General features: G+C 41.7%; 1 protein-coding gene across 1 annotated transcript in view; it reads right to left on the bottom strand.

Annotated features, from left to right (window-relative positions):
* Positions 1-13,562, bottom strand: part of Chd1 (chromodomain helicase DNA binding protein 1) — a 73,088-nt gene extending 59,526 nt beyond the window's left edge. The window contains exons 1-2 of the mRNA XM_057759363.1: positions 13,230-13,562; positions 11,330-11,531 (exon numbers count right to left, since the gene is read on the bottom strand). Coding sequence (XP_057615346.1) covers positions 11,330-11,382 — 53 coding nt within the window. The 5' untranslated portion in view covers positions 11,383-11,531; positions 13,230-13,562. The remainder of the gene's footprint in view (positions 1-11,329; positions 11,532-13,229) is intronic.
* Positions 13,563-15,378: the final 1,816 nt, after the last annotated feature.

Below are 15,378 nucleotides of genomic sequence, written 5' to 3' on the forward strand. Positions count from 1 at the left end.
GATTAAGTATCAAAAACAAAGGGGTTTTTTGTTGTTGTTGTTCTTATAGGTTTCTTTTCTTTCAAAAGAAAAAAGGGTATTTAGGTTCACTGCATGCTATTAGACACATGGTAAAGGGCAATCATTCTAAGAATTACAGAAAGAATCATATGCCTGATAAGTAGCCATACTTGTACACATCAAGAAACTGTTTACTAGTCCACAGGATGAAGAGTGTGCTAAATTCTGGTTCTTGCTTCCAGCCTTCTAGCACTACTTAAATCTCGATGCCATGCAAAAGAAAAGGAAAAGAAAAAGAAAAGGACAAGAAAGGAATCCTTGTGTCTTTAGCTAGTGGTGGCCATCTGAACAGACGACAACATGCAGGAGATGGCAGAAACAAGTCGTGTGTGGAGGGTCTGCACCATCCCCCAATTTCTTCTCTTCCCCACCACTGGAAGTTTAGACAATAAAGCTGTCCCACCAGCCAGGACAAATGGAAGAGCAGGTATCCATGCTGATGGAAGCCATAACATCCTCCTGACAGTGAAAAGATTTGTATTTGAGGCCCTGGGCTTGGGTGGTCTCTAATACACTGCAGTTCGTAGGATGCACAGACACTTAGAAGGTTTTGTACAATTATTAATTTGATCTCACTTGTTTACCTCCTCAACTAACAATTACTGAGCAGGGGTTTCTACAAGGAACAAAAGCCTTGTGCATGTCTAACAAATCAGCTAAAATTCCTGACAGGACAAATGTAACAGAGAGAGAGGGAAAGTAAGAGCTCTCTGGGAGGCAGAAACAGCAGACCTCAGTGAGTCTGAGGCCAGCCTGGTGGTCTACAAAGCAAGTATCAAGACAGCAAGTTCTAAGACCCAGTGGGGGCGGGGGGCAGGATGGGTACCTATTTTTATCTTTATACTTTTCCGTTTCTGCAAATGCTTCCTCTTCAAAGACTATACAATAGTATCCCATCTTTTCTGCAGCCACCCACACTGCCCCAGATATAGGTCACTGCTCTACTTCAGCCTCCCACAATATTTTGTGCAGGTTAAATCATAATGCCTTTACATTAAAATAATGTTTAGACTAGTTTCCTTTCTTCCCATTCCCTCATTCAAACTAAATCACACAAAAAACAGCGTAACAAGGTATAAATCTCAGGGTAAAGACTCCAAAACTAAAAAGTCCAATGTATTTTCTTTATTAGAAAATAGCATTTCTTTACTGGGAAGAAATAATCTTTGTAAAAACCTTCATTTCTTCACTAAATGTATTACTTGTTCTTTCTTTCCAAAATACATCAATCTTACATTTAAAAAAAAGTTCAGTGGAAATTTTCTACATAGCTCACCACAACATTCTCAGGTCACCTCACCTGCACGACTATATGGCCCATGAATACCTGCTCAACTACTCAACTACTGCATATACAAACAAACCAATCATTGCCTCTAAATTGTTTTCTAAAGTCCATTTATTATTTTAAAACATGTTGTAACAGCTTTATGTATGAATCTTGATATGAATATAATTATTCTGAAACCCTATTAAAATGAAAATTATGACCCAGGAAATCTAAGATGCATAAGAAAACTTTCCACGTAAGTCAGCTGTTCTGCACAGAACTAGGGTACAGGGAATTGTTTCTTCGCATTTGTCAAAACTCAGACCCAGAACTGCGGGTCTCCACGAGGACACAGGACAACAGGAGTCCCAGTGAGGACCCAGCACTGACAGGGTAGCAGATACCAGAGGCCTCGAGCAGACCAGTGACTCTGAATCAACACTTGGAAGTAAAGATACATGGATAAAAGAGTTTACTTCGTGACCCACCGCATCACACTGCAGCTTCCATGATGAGATTTTTCTTATTTTTTTTTTTCATTTTCTCCCCTCCTAAATTTTATTTTATTTTGGGGGTAAGGCTGCAAGGGCAGAGGGCAGATATAAAGGGATGGGAAATGAATGAGATGGAGATGCAGGATGTAAAAGACACAATAAATAAAAAGTTAATTTTAAAAAATAAATAAAATTAACAAGTGTGATGGGTCCCAAATGTAATGAGACTAACAAATGAGCCTAACTTTATTACAAATTTGATAACTGAAGGGAAAATGAGCTAATAAGTAACTTTAGAAAACTGTGGGTTGAGTGGATACTGTAAAGCTAAATACAAGCATATACCATATTACATTCTGAACCTATTTTGCACATATTTTAGGTTTAATATACATGAGTGCATAGATAACCTGAGCCAAGTTTCCCATGGTTGGATGTCAGAGGTGGTATAAAAGACCAAGAGTGGGGTAAGAATGAACCCCATAGAGACAGGCAGTGGTAGTGCGTGCCCTTAATCCCAGCACTTGGGAGGCAGAGACAGGTGCATCTCTATGAGTTCAAGCCCAGCCTGGCCTACAGTAAGTTCCAGGACAGTCAAGGCAACACAGAGAAACCTCATCTCAAAAAACAAGAACCAAGAATGAACCTTGTAGAACAGAATACAACCAGACAGATGATATAGATATGAATAATTTGCATTGGTATGGATTTTAAGGTCAATTTTGTTATGTGTATATGTACTTCTGATATTAAGGTATTGTGATTGTGTAGTTCATTTTTAAAATGTAATATATAATTAAGAAATATAGGTTGTTAATGGATAATCATCAATAATAGTCAAGCTTGTAGTCATGTTAGTTATGTTTTCTAGATATATAGAGACATATTTCAGTTAAATAGGCATTCTTCATATCTTTCAAAGACTACAGAATATGGCATTTAATGTTTTAATAACTTAGGGCTTTTCATGACAATGAGACACGTCTGCTCCTGGCAGCACCAATCTACTTCAAGAGGAAGATGGGCATTGAAGAGGCTCCTTATGGAGTTTGATAGCCATTTGGGCAAGAAACTGCACTTGCCTGGACTGATGCATAAACTGGACACAGAGAACCCGCAGAGAGAGAACTGCTGAACTTGCCTAAGGGTGAGATGGTCTTTCGGGGTTCCTGATTCATGAAAGAGTCTGCGAGACATTCTGCAGGACACAGCAGAAAGTGACTGAACTGTTTTTGAATTTTCCTGATTCATGGAAATGTGTGCTGGATACTATGGGCCTGTAGGCCAAAGATGGATGTCCCAACGGTACAAAAGAACTTTGGGTGATTGTCCAGGCAGCGAGATGTCTCTGTCATTTCTAGAGTTTGGAAATTGCTTATTTCTTGTTTGCTTAGGTAATATTATATCCTTCTGGAGTCTTTGATGGAGTTGAAGAATAAATAGATAGTTATAGTTTTCCTTAGTTATGATGAAAGATACAGTAGATATATTGTAACTGTAATTCTTGCTTGATAACTGTTTTGCTATATGTAATTTTACTATGTTAAAGTAAAAGCCTTTCTTTTTTGTTTAAACAGAAAAAGGGGAAATGATGTAGGTGGGTCTTCTGTCAATGTGTTAATTTTATTGGTTAATAAAAAAACTGCCTTGGCCTTTGATAGGACAGAAAATTAGATAGGCAGAGTAGACAGAACAGAATGCTGGGAAGAAGGGAAGTGAGACACAGTCGCCATGACTCTCCTCTCCGAGACAGACGCAGGTTAAGATCCTTTCTGGTAAGGCACCACCTCGTGGTGCTACACATATTATTAAAAATGAGTTAATCAAGATGTGAGAGTTAGCCAATAAGAGGCTGGAACTAATGGGCCAGGCAGTGTTTAAAAGAATACAATTTGTGTGTTATTATTTCCAGGGCTAAGCTAGCCGTGTAGGATCGGGGCAGGAACATAGCCTGCTGCTCCTTACTACAGACAGATGGACTCCTGTTTGTGTACAGATGGACAGATATACAAAACACAGAAATATGTGTTGTTTATGTATACATGTATTTCCTAATTTATCCTCCAAGAGGGCCTTAATCAAAATCAAAGCTTGTTACTCAGGTTAGTCCCCTCCTGCTCAAACACCTTCCAAGCCCTCCACCTTATTTTTGAGCCAGGACCTCTTACTGTAGCTCACCCATTAGGCAGGTCCCAATGCTGGGATTACAGCTGAGTGTCCCATGCCTTTTTATGTGGGGTCTGGGATCCAAACCCACATCCTTATGCTATGTAGTAAGCAGGCATTTATCTGCTGAATCAGCTCCCAGGCCTCATATTAATGGCTTTAGAACACTGATTTCTAAATCTGTTATGGAGCTGAAGTGATGGGTTGGGGGTTAGGAGGACTGAACCCATGCTGTGTAGCTCACAGAACTATCTGTAACTCCACCCCACAGGGTCTGGAGACCTAACACCCTAGTCTGGCCTCCTCGGTCATACATACAAATGTGGCACACAAACACACACACAAATAAAATTTTGAAGTATTTTAAAACTGTTTATAATTCTTATTTTTTTACCCAGAAAGCAGGAATTATAACACTGGATAGCAAAGGAGTTTTGTGGGACTATGTTTTAAGATTTCCTCTGACACACAGAACCCTATGTGTACATCGCAAGGTTCAGTGAGAAAAGTCAACAATCACACTGTTTGCCATTCTAATTGTTTCTAGCAAAATAAAATTTACCTAGCCTCTTTCTGGCAAGGTTCATGACGCTGTTTCTCAGAAATTCACAGAAAATAGAACCTATGTAAGTAACAACATCAATAAAAAGAAAAGAGAAGAAAATCTGCAGGGGGATGAGTGACTAAAAGACTTTAGGTAGACAGGTTCACTGTATTTTAGGCATTATATACATACACATGTATGCACCCTTGAATTTAACGCATACACAAATCACTTAGGAAATCTGATAAAATAGGAAGATTACAGGATGAAACCCAATTCTGCTTACCCAACAGGCTACAGGCAAAAGAATCTCAACTCAACTGAGTTCTAACATTTCTTTCTGAACATTTTAAAATTTTCCCATTTAAAAACAAACAAACAAACCTGCCAAGCACTCACCCAAATCTGTACAACCTGGGAGGTAGAGCTCCCAAAAGTTCCAGGCTAGCCTCGTTACACAGCAAGTTCAAAGCCAGCCTGGGCAACAACACCTTGTCACATACACCAAAAAAATAAAATAGTTAAAGAAAAAATAATCTTTCAACCATCTCTTTCCAAAGGAAACATTTATTTTTAAACACAGAACTACAACAGACAGGATCAGGTTAAGCACAGAAGCAGAGGTCAGATCCTAGCTTCACTGCCTGCGGCTAACTCTCTGTTACACAGAAGAGTACTGCACTCAAAAATCACATATTCTCTTCAAACTCACCAGTTAAAAACTGCAATGCTAATTATAGTAACCTATATTTACCACAACCTCAGGAACTCTATGAAAATTGTAGCTTGGTTAATTCTACTCAGAGAGAGAACAGCCTATCGCTGAATTAAAGCTGCTAGTGCGAAGTAGACTGAGCTTTCCAAAGAGGCATCTTAGCTTCAGCAGCACATATAGGATACAAAAAATAAAGATAAAGAAAGTACAACACAACAAAGATGTGGATTAAAAGAAAAGGAATTTAAGAGTCACTCTTTCTTGCAACTAATGACATAACAAGAAATTGTCACAGCCAGCTTTCTTAACTAGTGATTTCTGGTCATTCCAGCTTTATCATTTTCTAGTCTCTTATGTTCCTGAAAGTGCCTCTCTAATATATATACATATATAATTTATATTTATAACTTATTTATATATACATAATTTATTTAATTTTATTTTATGTACACTGGTGTTAGGGTGTCAGATCCCCTGGAATTGGAGCTATAGATAGTTGTGAGATGCTATGTGGGTGCTAGGAATTGAACTGGGGTCCTCCGGAAAAGCAGCCAGTGCTCTTAACCACTAAACTAACTCTCCAGACCCCTGAAAGTACTTCTTAGTATTACTTCACAGTTATCATTACTTCACAAGCCTGAATTGATTTTTTTCTGAATTGGCTTTTTAAAAAGTGAGTGTAAAATAAAGAACAAGAAACACCATATTTTTACAATGCCTTTAAAAAAAACATTCAAATTTAATATAAAAAAAACACAATTTTTTGTTGTTTTTATTGTTTTGTTTTTCAAGACAGAGTTTCTCTGTGGACCAGGCTGGCCTCGAACTCAGAACACTGTATAAAGACTTCCAACAATGAAGAAAGGGGGAAACTTCAGCGTTGACTCTTCTGTGCCTTCTCAAGGCTCTACCTCTCCTGAGTGCTGGGAATCAAATCTCAGACTGCATTCTACATAAGCTTTCTGCAACTGAGCTACATGTTCTGACCAAAAGAAATTATAATTTGGTAAATCCTACTTGTAAACTGGAAATTTTCTTTTTAATTTTTGATGTATGTTTATGTGTGTGTGTATGCATATGCCAATTAGGAAAATTGGTATAATATATATTATATACATTATATCAGTTAAAAAGAAAAAATATATATATGATGATGATGATCAGAGTTCAGAGCAATTACCAAGAAAGCTGGTTTTCACTCATCAGACTTCCACTGATCCTATTTCTCTACCTACCACTACTAAAAAGTTAGAATATTTTCTATGAAACAAGGAAGTTTAGTACATTACATAAGGCTCCTCTATGTAAACGAAGTTCATGCACATATTTAAAACATGCGCACTAGGGTGGAGAAATGGTTCAGTGGTTAAGAGCACTTTACATTGTTTAAAAGTAAGGTTGGGGGTTTAGCTCAGTATAGAAAACTTGCCCAGTACACACAGGGTTCTTGGTTCTGTCTGTGGCCTTGGACACTGTGTGCACAGACACACACAAAAGATTTCATTCTAAGACTCAAGTCAACTGAATTCCATTAACAACTACAGACTAGGTGAGACTATTAAAGCACATTACCAACGTCTCCCAATCTTCAAGAATTATTCAAGAGCATAATATATAGAGCAGTGGCTTTCAACCTCGCAGTCATGACCCCTTTGGGGTCAAATAACAATTTCACAGGGGTCACATATCAGATATTTACATTACAATTCATAATAGAAGCAAAATTAAAGTTATGAAGCAGAAAGGAAAATAATTCTATGGTCAGGGAGTCATCACAGTATGAGGAACTGTGTCAAAGGGTCATAGCATTGGAAGGTTGAAAACACCACTGCTCTAGAAACTGAAGTATCTTGTAACCTACATGACAAACTTACTAAAAGTTGAACCTAACAATTTTCAATTATCAAAAAAAAAAAAAGCAAAATATGATCACATATTTCAAATGTTTGGCCTTAAACTGACTAAATCATTCTTCAAAATGACCTTAGGATGAAAATCTGTGAGGTTCAGATGTGGCTTGAGGGTAGGGGATTAGCACATTTTATTTAACATGTGAGACCTTGGACTTCATGTCCAATGCTACAAAAACAATGAGTGAATGGAATCTTTTAAAATGTTTAAGCAGGGCTTGAAGAAACTGATGGCAACCCAAGTCCACACAGGTGGATTCTGTCCAGAGAGCAGGGGTGGCTTCAGTCACATGAAGCTATCATACAAGTGCATCCTGGCCAGTGGTTAACAAAACAAAGACTTGTTCTAGAAACTCAAAACACATGGTCATTTTGCTTTTATTTACTTCTTTTTTTAACCCTGTCTGGCCTGGCACTCACTGTATAGACCAGACTGGTCTTGAATAGTGAGATCTGCCTTTGCCTCCTAATCATAATGTATGTGCCATGGAAAATATTATCTTCACGCAATCTATCCTGATACAACTTTCCCACTTCCTCCCAGATCCTCCCCACCCACCCAGCTCCATTCCCCCTCTAAAAAGAAACACACAAAAAAGTCACACAAAAACAAATAAGAAGTCATAATATACAAGCAAAAGATCAATAAGGGAAAAAAAAATGCCCAAACAAAGCAAAATGAAATAAAAGTCTACAAAACTACCACTGAGTTAACTTTGTATTGGTAACTACTCCTGGTAATGAGGCCTACTCAAAAATATAGTTAATACACCAAGTAAGATTCTACTGGCAAAAACTCTTTTTCCTTTGCCATGAGCTATTACAGACAGCTCCTTGATTAGGGGTAGGAGCCTGTGTCCACTCCCCTCCTCAGTCACAACCCACATATCTAAGCAAAAAGCTGTCAAAACTATGTTATACTACAGCCAAAAGAACTACTTCTCGAGAATTCTTTCTTTTCATCAACAGTTAGAGACTGATCTGAACGAGGAATCAACCCCTTCGCCTCCACATTTCTTTTTCTGTAAAAAGTTAAATCCAACCCAAAATATCAAATGGCAACCTCATTTCAGAAGCTTCCGTAACATAAAAATGAAATTCTGTAGCCAAACACATTTTACATTTCTTAGCAAACACAAATGTGCTTCACTATATATACAATGTGTACTAACTTCAAAGGTGAACCTAAATTACTATTTTCATTTGTATCTTTTGGTTCTTTTTTCCAAGAAAATCCTATCTGTAGAGTTTACCTCCTTATATATGGAAGCACAATCCCTTTTCTTTGTACTGCGTTATAGTGAAAGCATTTGGAGAAAGGGTAGGAAGTATCAATGACAAAGGGTGCAGAGAAAATAAAAGACAAAACAGCAAGAGGAAGGCAAGGTAAAGAAAAGCTAACCCCTCCTATTTCTTGTAAACCCCAAAGCACATGTAAAGTCAGATACCTCAATAGTGATGCTCCTCAGAAGTGCCATGGTCTATATAGCAGAATTACTCACAACAACTAGAGAAATACGTTTTGCAATCGCTTAAAATGAGTATAAATTGTGAGAAAATAAAACTGCGTACACCTAATCCTCTTGTCTCCACCTCCCTTCCTAGGATTATAGGTGTGCAGCCTTTGGTCCAGTTGGAAAGAAAACAGCTAAATAATTTCAAAGGCTCTTGTGTTTTTGTTTGTTTTTCACTGTACTATCAAATTGGCTTTATTCTCCTAGCTTTAGATATGGTAGCAAACACCTGGAATAGGCTAACTATTGAGACTGCTCCAGCAGGTGATCCCCTGCTAAGCAAGCAGATAAGCAGTCAAGAGTCTGACTTCCTATTATGTGGGTAGCCTGGTTCTTATGTTTACTCCACATAGAGCTACTTATTAACCATTTCTTTGCTACTAATGAATGAGACCACAAACAATGTAACTCTTCTATCCACTTACTACAATGTATCTACAGAGAGTTATGACTCAAAATTGAGCCATTAATACCCTCTAATCTGACATACCCGTTAACACCAGCACTAGGGAAGCCAAAGACCTCGGTGAATTCACGACTAGCCTGGTCTACATAATACTAGGGCTACACAGTCAAACTATCTCAAAATAAAAATCTTTCCCCCCTCACACGTGCCGCACACTCACACAAATCCTCTAATCTAACTTCAATTCCACTGATTCGATTCCACCATGTGCACCTTTACTATCACCTTTTTTTTTCTTGAGGCAGGGTCTATGTAGTCCTGACTATTCTGTAACTCCTGTGAAGATCAGGATGACCTTGAACTCTGAGTCATCTGCTTCTGTCTCCTGAATCGTGGGATCAAAGGTGTGTGCCACCACACTGGTCCGTACAACTTTAATAGAATTCATCCAATCTTTCTCATGTTACATTCGGAAAAATTATGAAACAACTATTTCATGCAAAGATGTTATCAATTCAGGTTTTGGGTTTTTGTTTTTTGGTTTTCCTTTTCGTTTGCTTGGTTGATTTTGTTTTGCTTGTTCTAAATGTTTACTTATTTATATATGGGCACTAGAGAGCCATGGCATATGAAGAGGACAACTTGAGAGAACCATTCTCTCTTCCCATTATGTGGGACCCAGGGATCAAATTCAAGTCAGCAAGCTTGGCAGCAAGCGTCTACACAACCATCTCACCCACCCTCAACCCAGGTTTTTTTTTTTCTTTTCTTTTTTAAACTGTTTTGTTTTGTTTTTCAAAACAGGGTTTCTCTGTGAAGTCTTAACTGTCCTAGAAATCACTCTATAGACCAGGTTGTTCTTGAACTCAGAGATCGGACTGTCTCTGCCTCCCGTGTCCTGGGATTAAAGGTGTGTGCCACGACTGCCCAGTTCAACACAAGTTTTTAACTTAAAAATCTATACTTGTTTTAACTACAGTGTTTCTACCATAACTGTTTATTTTATTCTCTATGTTGTTACTGTTTCTTGTCCCACACATTTCTTTATTACCGTAACCACTTCAGTGTCCTGCATGACACAAAACACAATGCTGATGGATAATACACAAATACTTAATGTCCAGTGTACCAGAAACCATGTTAAGCTGACATACAGCATCTCACATAAGTTTTAAATTTTAGTAAATATTAGTGTGAGTCCCATTTTACAAGAACAAAAATCAGAACAGAGTAATTTACCTCCGCTCACATTGAGTAACTAAAAGAATTGGGATTAACTGTACTGTCAGACTCCAGCATCTACTGTGCTGAGTTCTACAGTAAGAATATATAAATATATGGATATGACAGTAATGTGGAGACTACTAAAAACATAGAGGGTCAAAAGAATTTAAAGGAATTGGACCAGGTGTGATATATGCCTATAATCCCAGTGCTTCATTTGGTAAAAGAATGGGAAATCTTGTTGAGGCCAAATGAGTCATAAGACCCTGCTTTTAAAAAGGAGAACACAAAGAGATTGTCTTACACATAAAAATGACTTAACATTTAATTTCTATAAACTTTATTTCTAAGAAATAATATGATCTGAGTTACAAACTCTAAAACTCCAATATACAAATAAAAAAGGTTAAATTCACATCAATTTTGTCTAAAAGTTTTCTGCAGTAAAAGAAATGTTTCCTATTAATGCTGTCCAATATAGTGGACACATGGCATACATCATTTACACTTGAAATGTCTGGAGTGACTCAGAATTTTGGACATTTTGTAACCTAAATAGTATCATGTAGCTAATAGTTACAGCTACTACACTGAACAACACAGGTGTAAAACATGGAATTCCAGAAAAAGTGTAGAAACCCTGAGGACTTTATTTGGACAGTTTATTAACAGTCAAATCAATTAATATTTCTTTTTTTCTTTTTTTTTTTTTTTTTGGTTTTTTGAGACAGGGTTTCTCTGTGGTTTTCGGTTCCTGTCCTGGAACTAGCTCTTGTAGACCAGGCTGGTCTCGAACTCACAGAGATCCGCCTGCCTCTGCCTCCCAAGTGCTGGGATTAAAGGCGTGCACCACCACCGCCCGGCTCAATTAATCTCTTTACTATTTCAGCTTCAATTAAGCCAATATAAACCTCCAGTAGATTTAAACTGATCGAAGTCTCGTGCAGTTGCCGCCCCTCTCTTTCACACACACTCAAGCACATTTCCAGTCCTCAATGACCCAGCTGACGTAAAGCACTTGCTTACCTTGATTCTCCACTGCCATTTCTAACACTTTCTTCATCACTGTGTCCATTCATTGTAAATATCAGGTAGTTTTAAAATTCAACACAAATCTTCCCACTTTACTAAAAGATGAATACAAACGTCAACTTCCTCGAATATCAAAATTTCAAAGATGAATTTTCTTCAACATTCACAGGCTTCCTGGGACTCCTCTCTGAGTAACCTAGGGAAAATATATTAGCAATTAAGAATATATGCTGTAGGAAAAGAAATATACCCGATTTAGAATTCACAGAAATGTGCCCGATTTAGAACTCACAGAAATGTGCCTAGGCCGTTCAACTAGAGATGGCAATGAAGGTGTGTAAGGAAGCCTTTTACTTGCAATAACTGACCATCTATTACATACATTCTTAATTGCTTGCTAGAACTTAGCCTGCCACTGCTAGTGCTGTTTTGACAGAAGGAATTTAAAGAATTGTTGGGCAACAAACTTCCCAAGGCTAACTGCTACTGTGTAGCACTACTTATATAGATACTAAAACAAAGTGGTTCCATATAAGATATACAGACAAGCAAAGAGTGGAACATGCTGTTTTATTTGGTAACTTCGCCAAATAAACGAGGTGAAGATAAAGGTTACGTTAATGAAGCTCTAATTCCTATTACCAAGAACTTCATATTCCAGCTAAGGAAAGTTTTTAAATCCCCATATGGAAAAGAGTGTCGTAAAAGTTATCATGATCTTAGCAAAAAATGCAAACGTCAAAATTGAGGTTTTTAATCAGAGTAAAATGAAAAAAAATTATCCAATGTGATACTTAAGACGCCTTCAAAAACATAAAAGGGTAATACAAAGAATATACACTGTATCTTCTTTTCGAGGCACCCGATTGGGGGGAGGGGGACACCAAGATAGACTATTTCCACCTCTCAAGATTTCACCACAGCACTAGAGTCACCTACAAGCGAACCACGAATAAACAAAGGAGATCTCTGGCAGGGGAGGGAGAGGAAGAAGCGGGGGAAGGAGACGTCAGATCCTTCCCCAAGCCAGAAAGTACCAAGACACACACGGAAAGGCAGAGTTGTCCTCCGACTCCGGCAGAGACTTAACTCTGATTATTTCCACTCCACAGGACAGAGGGGTCAAGCGAGCTGCTGCCACCTCAGTCGGGGCCGGCTCTGCACCCGGTGGATCAGGATTTCGAACCTGCAGAGCGCAGTTCCTCACACCTCCGTGAGGACAGGTTATCTAAAAACCACAGTACTCGACAGCAGCAGTTCTTAACGTTAGCTATTAATACCAGCCCCGGTGAAAGAGCTTTACTACGAAACCGTGTCCAAGTCCTCCCCCTCCTTTCTCTCCGGAAAGTCTGCGCTCAAAAGTTCACTCGCCTGGGCTCTCTTTCCCTTTCACCTTCCTCTCGCCCCTCAAGATGGCTTTCCCCGTCCGCTGGACTTCCTTTCCAGCCTCACCTCCTTTCTCCGCCTCAGCAGCGAGAGCCTTAAGTTCTGCTCCGGGTGCCCAGACTCCCTCCGGACGCTCAACAATGAGAGTCCCCCCAAAGTCGCCTAGGCTCTGCAGCCTCCCTCTCTCCCGGCCCGGCAGTTGCCGGGATCCGGCTAAGTTTGCCGGGCGGCGCCGCGCGGAGCCGCAGCACCTTCTCTCCCCGCAGCCGGGCGCCGCGGCCTCCTTCCCGCCTCCCCGGAGCCCTCCGCGCGCCCTCCCGGGCTCGCCCGGCCGCCGCCCCCTCCCCCTCGCGCTCCCACGTGCTGGTCCCCGCCGCGCGCCGGGCAGCGCCGCCAAGGCCCGCCGAGGATGCGCCGGGCCGCTCTCCCACGCCCCCGGAGCCGCGCCGGGCCTCACGGGGGGCCTCGCCGGTTCACGGCCTCCCCGGACTCCCCGACCCATCCTTACCGGCCGGCTTGGGGCGGAGGGTGGCGCGGGCCGGCGCCTCGGGTGGAGGATGCCCCGCGCGGGGCCCGCGATCCTGGACGCCCAGGCCGCGGGACCCGCGCCGCCGACGGCGGAGGGGGGAGGGGAGGCCGCGGGCGGAGACGCGCGGGGGTTGGCGGCGGAGCGGGTCCCACGATCAGTTCATCTCCGGGCGCCGAGGCCGAGCGGGAAGTACCGAGGGCGCCTCCTCCGTCCGCGCTCCCGCCCCGCCGCTTATCGGCCGCCGGCAGCCGCCATGACGCCGAGACCGCGAGCAAGCGCAACCGTCTCCGCCGCGCGGCGCCGCCGAGGTCGCCGTCGCCTCCGCCTCCCGAGCGACGTCACCGCCTGGGCTCACTCCCCCTTCCCGGCGCGCGGCGGCGGCGGCGCGCACGCCCGGCCTTTCCGCCGACGCGCGAGCGCGGGGCGGGGCGGGGCCGGGCGGGAAGGGGCGGGGCCGGGCGGCGGCGCGCGCCCCTCCGGGGAAGCCACTGCGCTTGGGCGGGGGCGCAGCCGGCGGGTGTGGGACCCACGCTGCCCTCCGCGGTCGCGCGGGGCTCCCGGAGGTGGGCGCTCCGTCACCGCACGGCAGCGCGCGCCGTGCGACCCGGGTCCGGCCGGAGCTGCTGCGTCACCCGGGCAGCCTGGGAACCCAGCTGTTGGGCAATCTTGCCTCCCGCTGTGTTGCTCGCCCGGGCGACCTGCGGCTAAGTCTCCTCCCGGGCGGGGCGCTAGTGAAAGAGAGAAAAATAAGAGTTGCTGGCTGTTGACATCCCGTGACGCTACTTTATTCGTGTGTGGGCGGCCCATGCCTGGTTCATAAAAGAACTTTTACAACACTGCCTGGTCAGGGCCCTCCCTGGAGGGCGAGTGGAAGGGTGTCGCGCCGAACTGGAACAAGAAAGGCCACCGGAGGGGCGTTGGTAACTGTCTGGGTCGAAGGTGCTGCACCTTAGTTGACAGTTTCTGTCATTTACTGTATCCGCGGGCCTCAGTGTGTTGGAAACAGGATCTCTTCAAGCATGGTGATGTAGCAATCTGTGTATGGCTTTTAATTTTGTTTTTATTACGCTTTTTAGGTTTTGAAAGAGCGTCTTATTATGTAGCCCAGGGTGGCCTCGGGATAATCCTATGGCCTTCAAAGTGTTGTGGTTTCAGGCATGTGCCACCACTCTGACCGTTTGGTTTTTTTTTTTTTTTTTTTCAAGTGTTTGGATTTTTTGTTTGTTTGCTAACTTGTTTTTAAAGAAAAATTCTTTCTGACTTCATTTTTCTGGTCTGCAAATTTTAAAGCTTTTTTTAAAAAGACATTATACAATTAGCGGGCAGTACGGGCACATGCCTTTAATCCCAACACTTGGGAGGCAGACATAAGCACATCTCTGTGAGTTCAAGACCAGCCTAAATCTACAGCCATGATCCATGCTGTTCTTAGTTTGGGTGGGATTACCGTTGTACCCACCATGTGGGGCTAATTTTTAAAACTTCCTAGTTTGTTATTTTGTTTTGCTTTGTTTTTCAAGACAGTGTTTCTCTGTGTGTCTTTGGCTGTTCTGGTACTTGCTTTGTAGACCAGACTGACCTTGAACTCACAGAGATTCGCCTGCCTCTGCCTCCCAAGTTCTGGATTAAAGGTGTGTGCTACCAAGCTCAGCCCTATTTTATTATTTGAAGTTAGATTTGCTTCACAAGCATGCTCGAGGTTTAATGTTTGACTGCAATAATGTTCTCCAAATAATTCTTAAGCTTATTTGGGAAATTTCTAATAAAAATTTTAACTTCGAAGCTTTATGTTTTGAAAAAACAATACACTTCATTGATCTGTAATATCTTAGAATGATTTAAGAATATAGAGAAATATAATGTATAAAATATTGCAACAATCTAGCCTGTTTGGGTCTTAAAGGTCCAGGTGTAATGCAACAATGTGTTTTCAGTATCTGTTAGCTGCATGATTAAATTCCCAGGTTTTTTTAATAAACAATCTCTTTACATTTTGTTTCTTATTAGTGTTTGCTTGTATGCCACTGCACACATGTGGAGGTCAGAGACAGCTTGCAGAGGTTGGTTCTCACCTTCCACCTTCCAAGGGATGTAACTCAGATTCTTAAAGCTTGGTGGGGGGGGGGTC

This window comes from Chionomys nivalis, chromosome 2, assembly GCF_950005125.1.
Source record: "Chionomys nivalis chromosome 2, mChiNiv1.1, whole genome shotgun sequence".
Lineage (NCBI taxonomy): Eukaryota > Metazoa > Chordata > Mammalia > Rodentia > Cricetidae > Chionomys > Chionomys nivalis.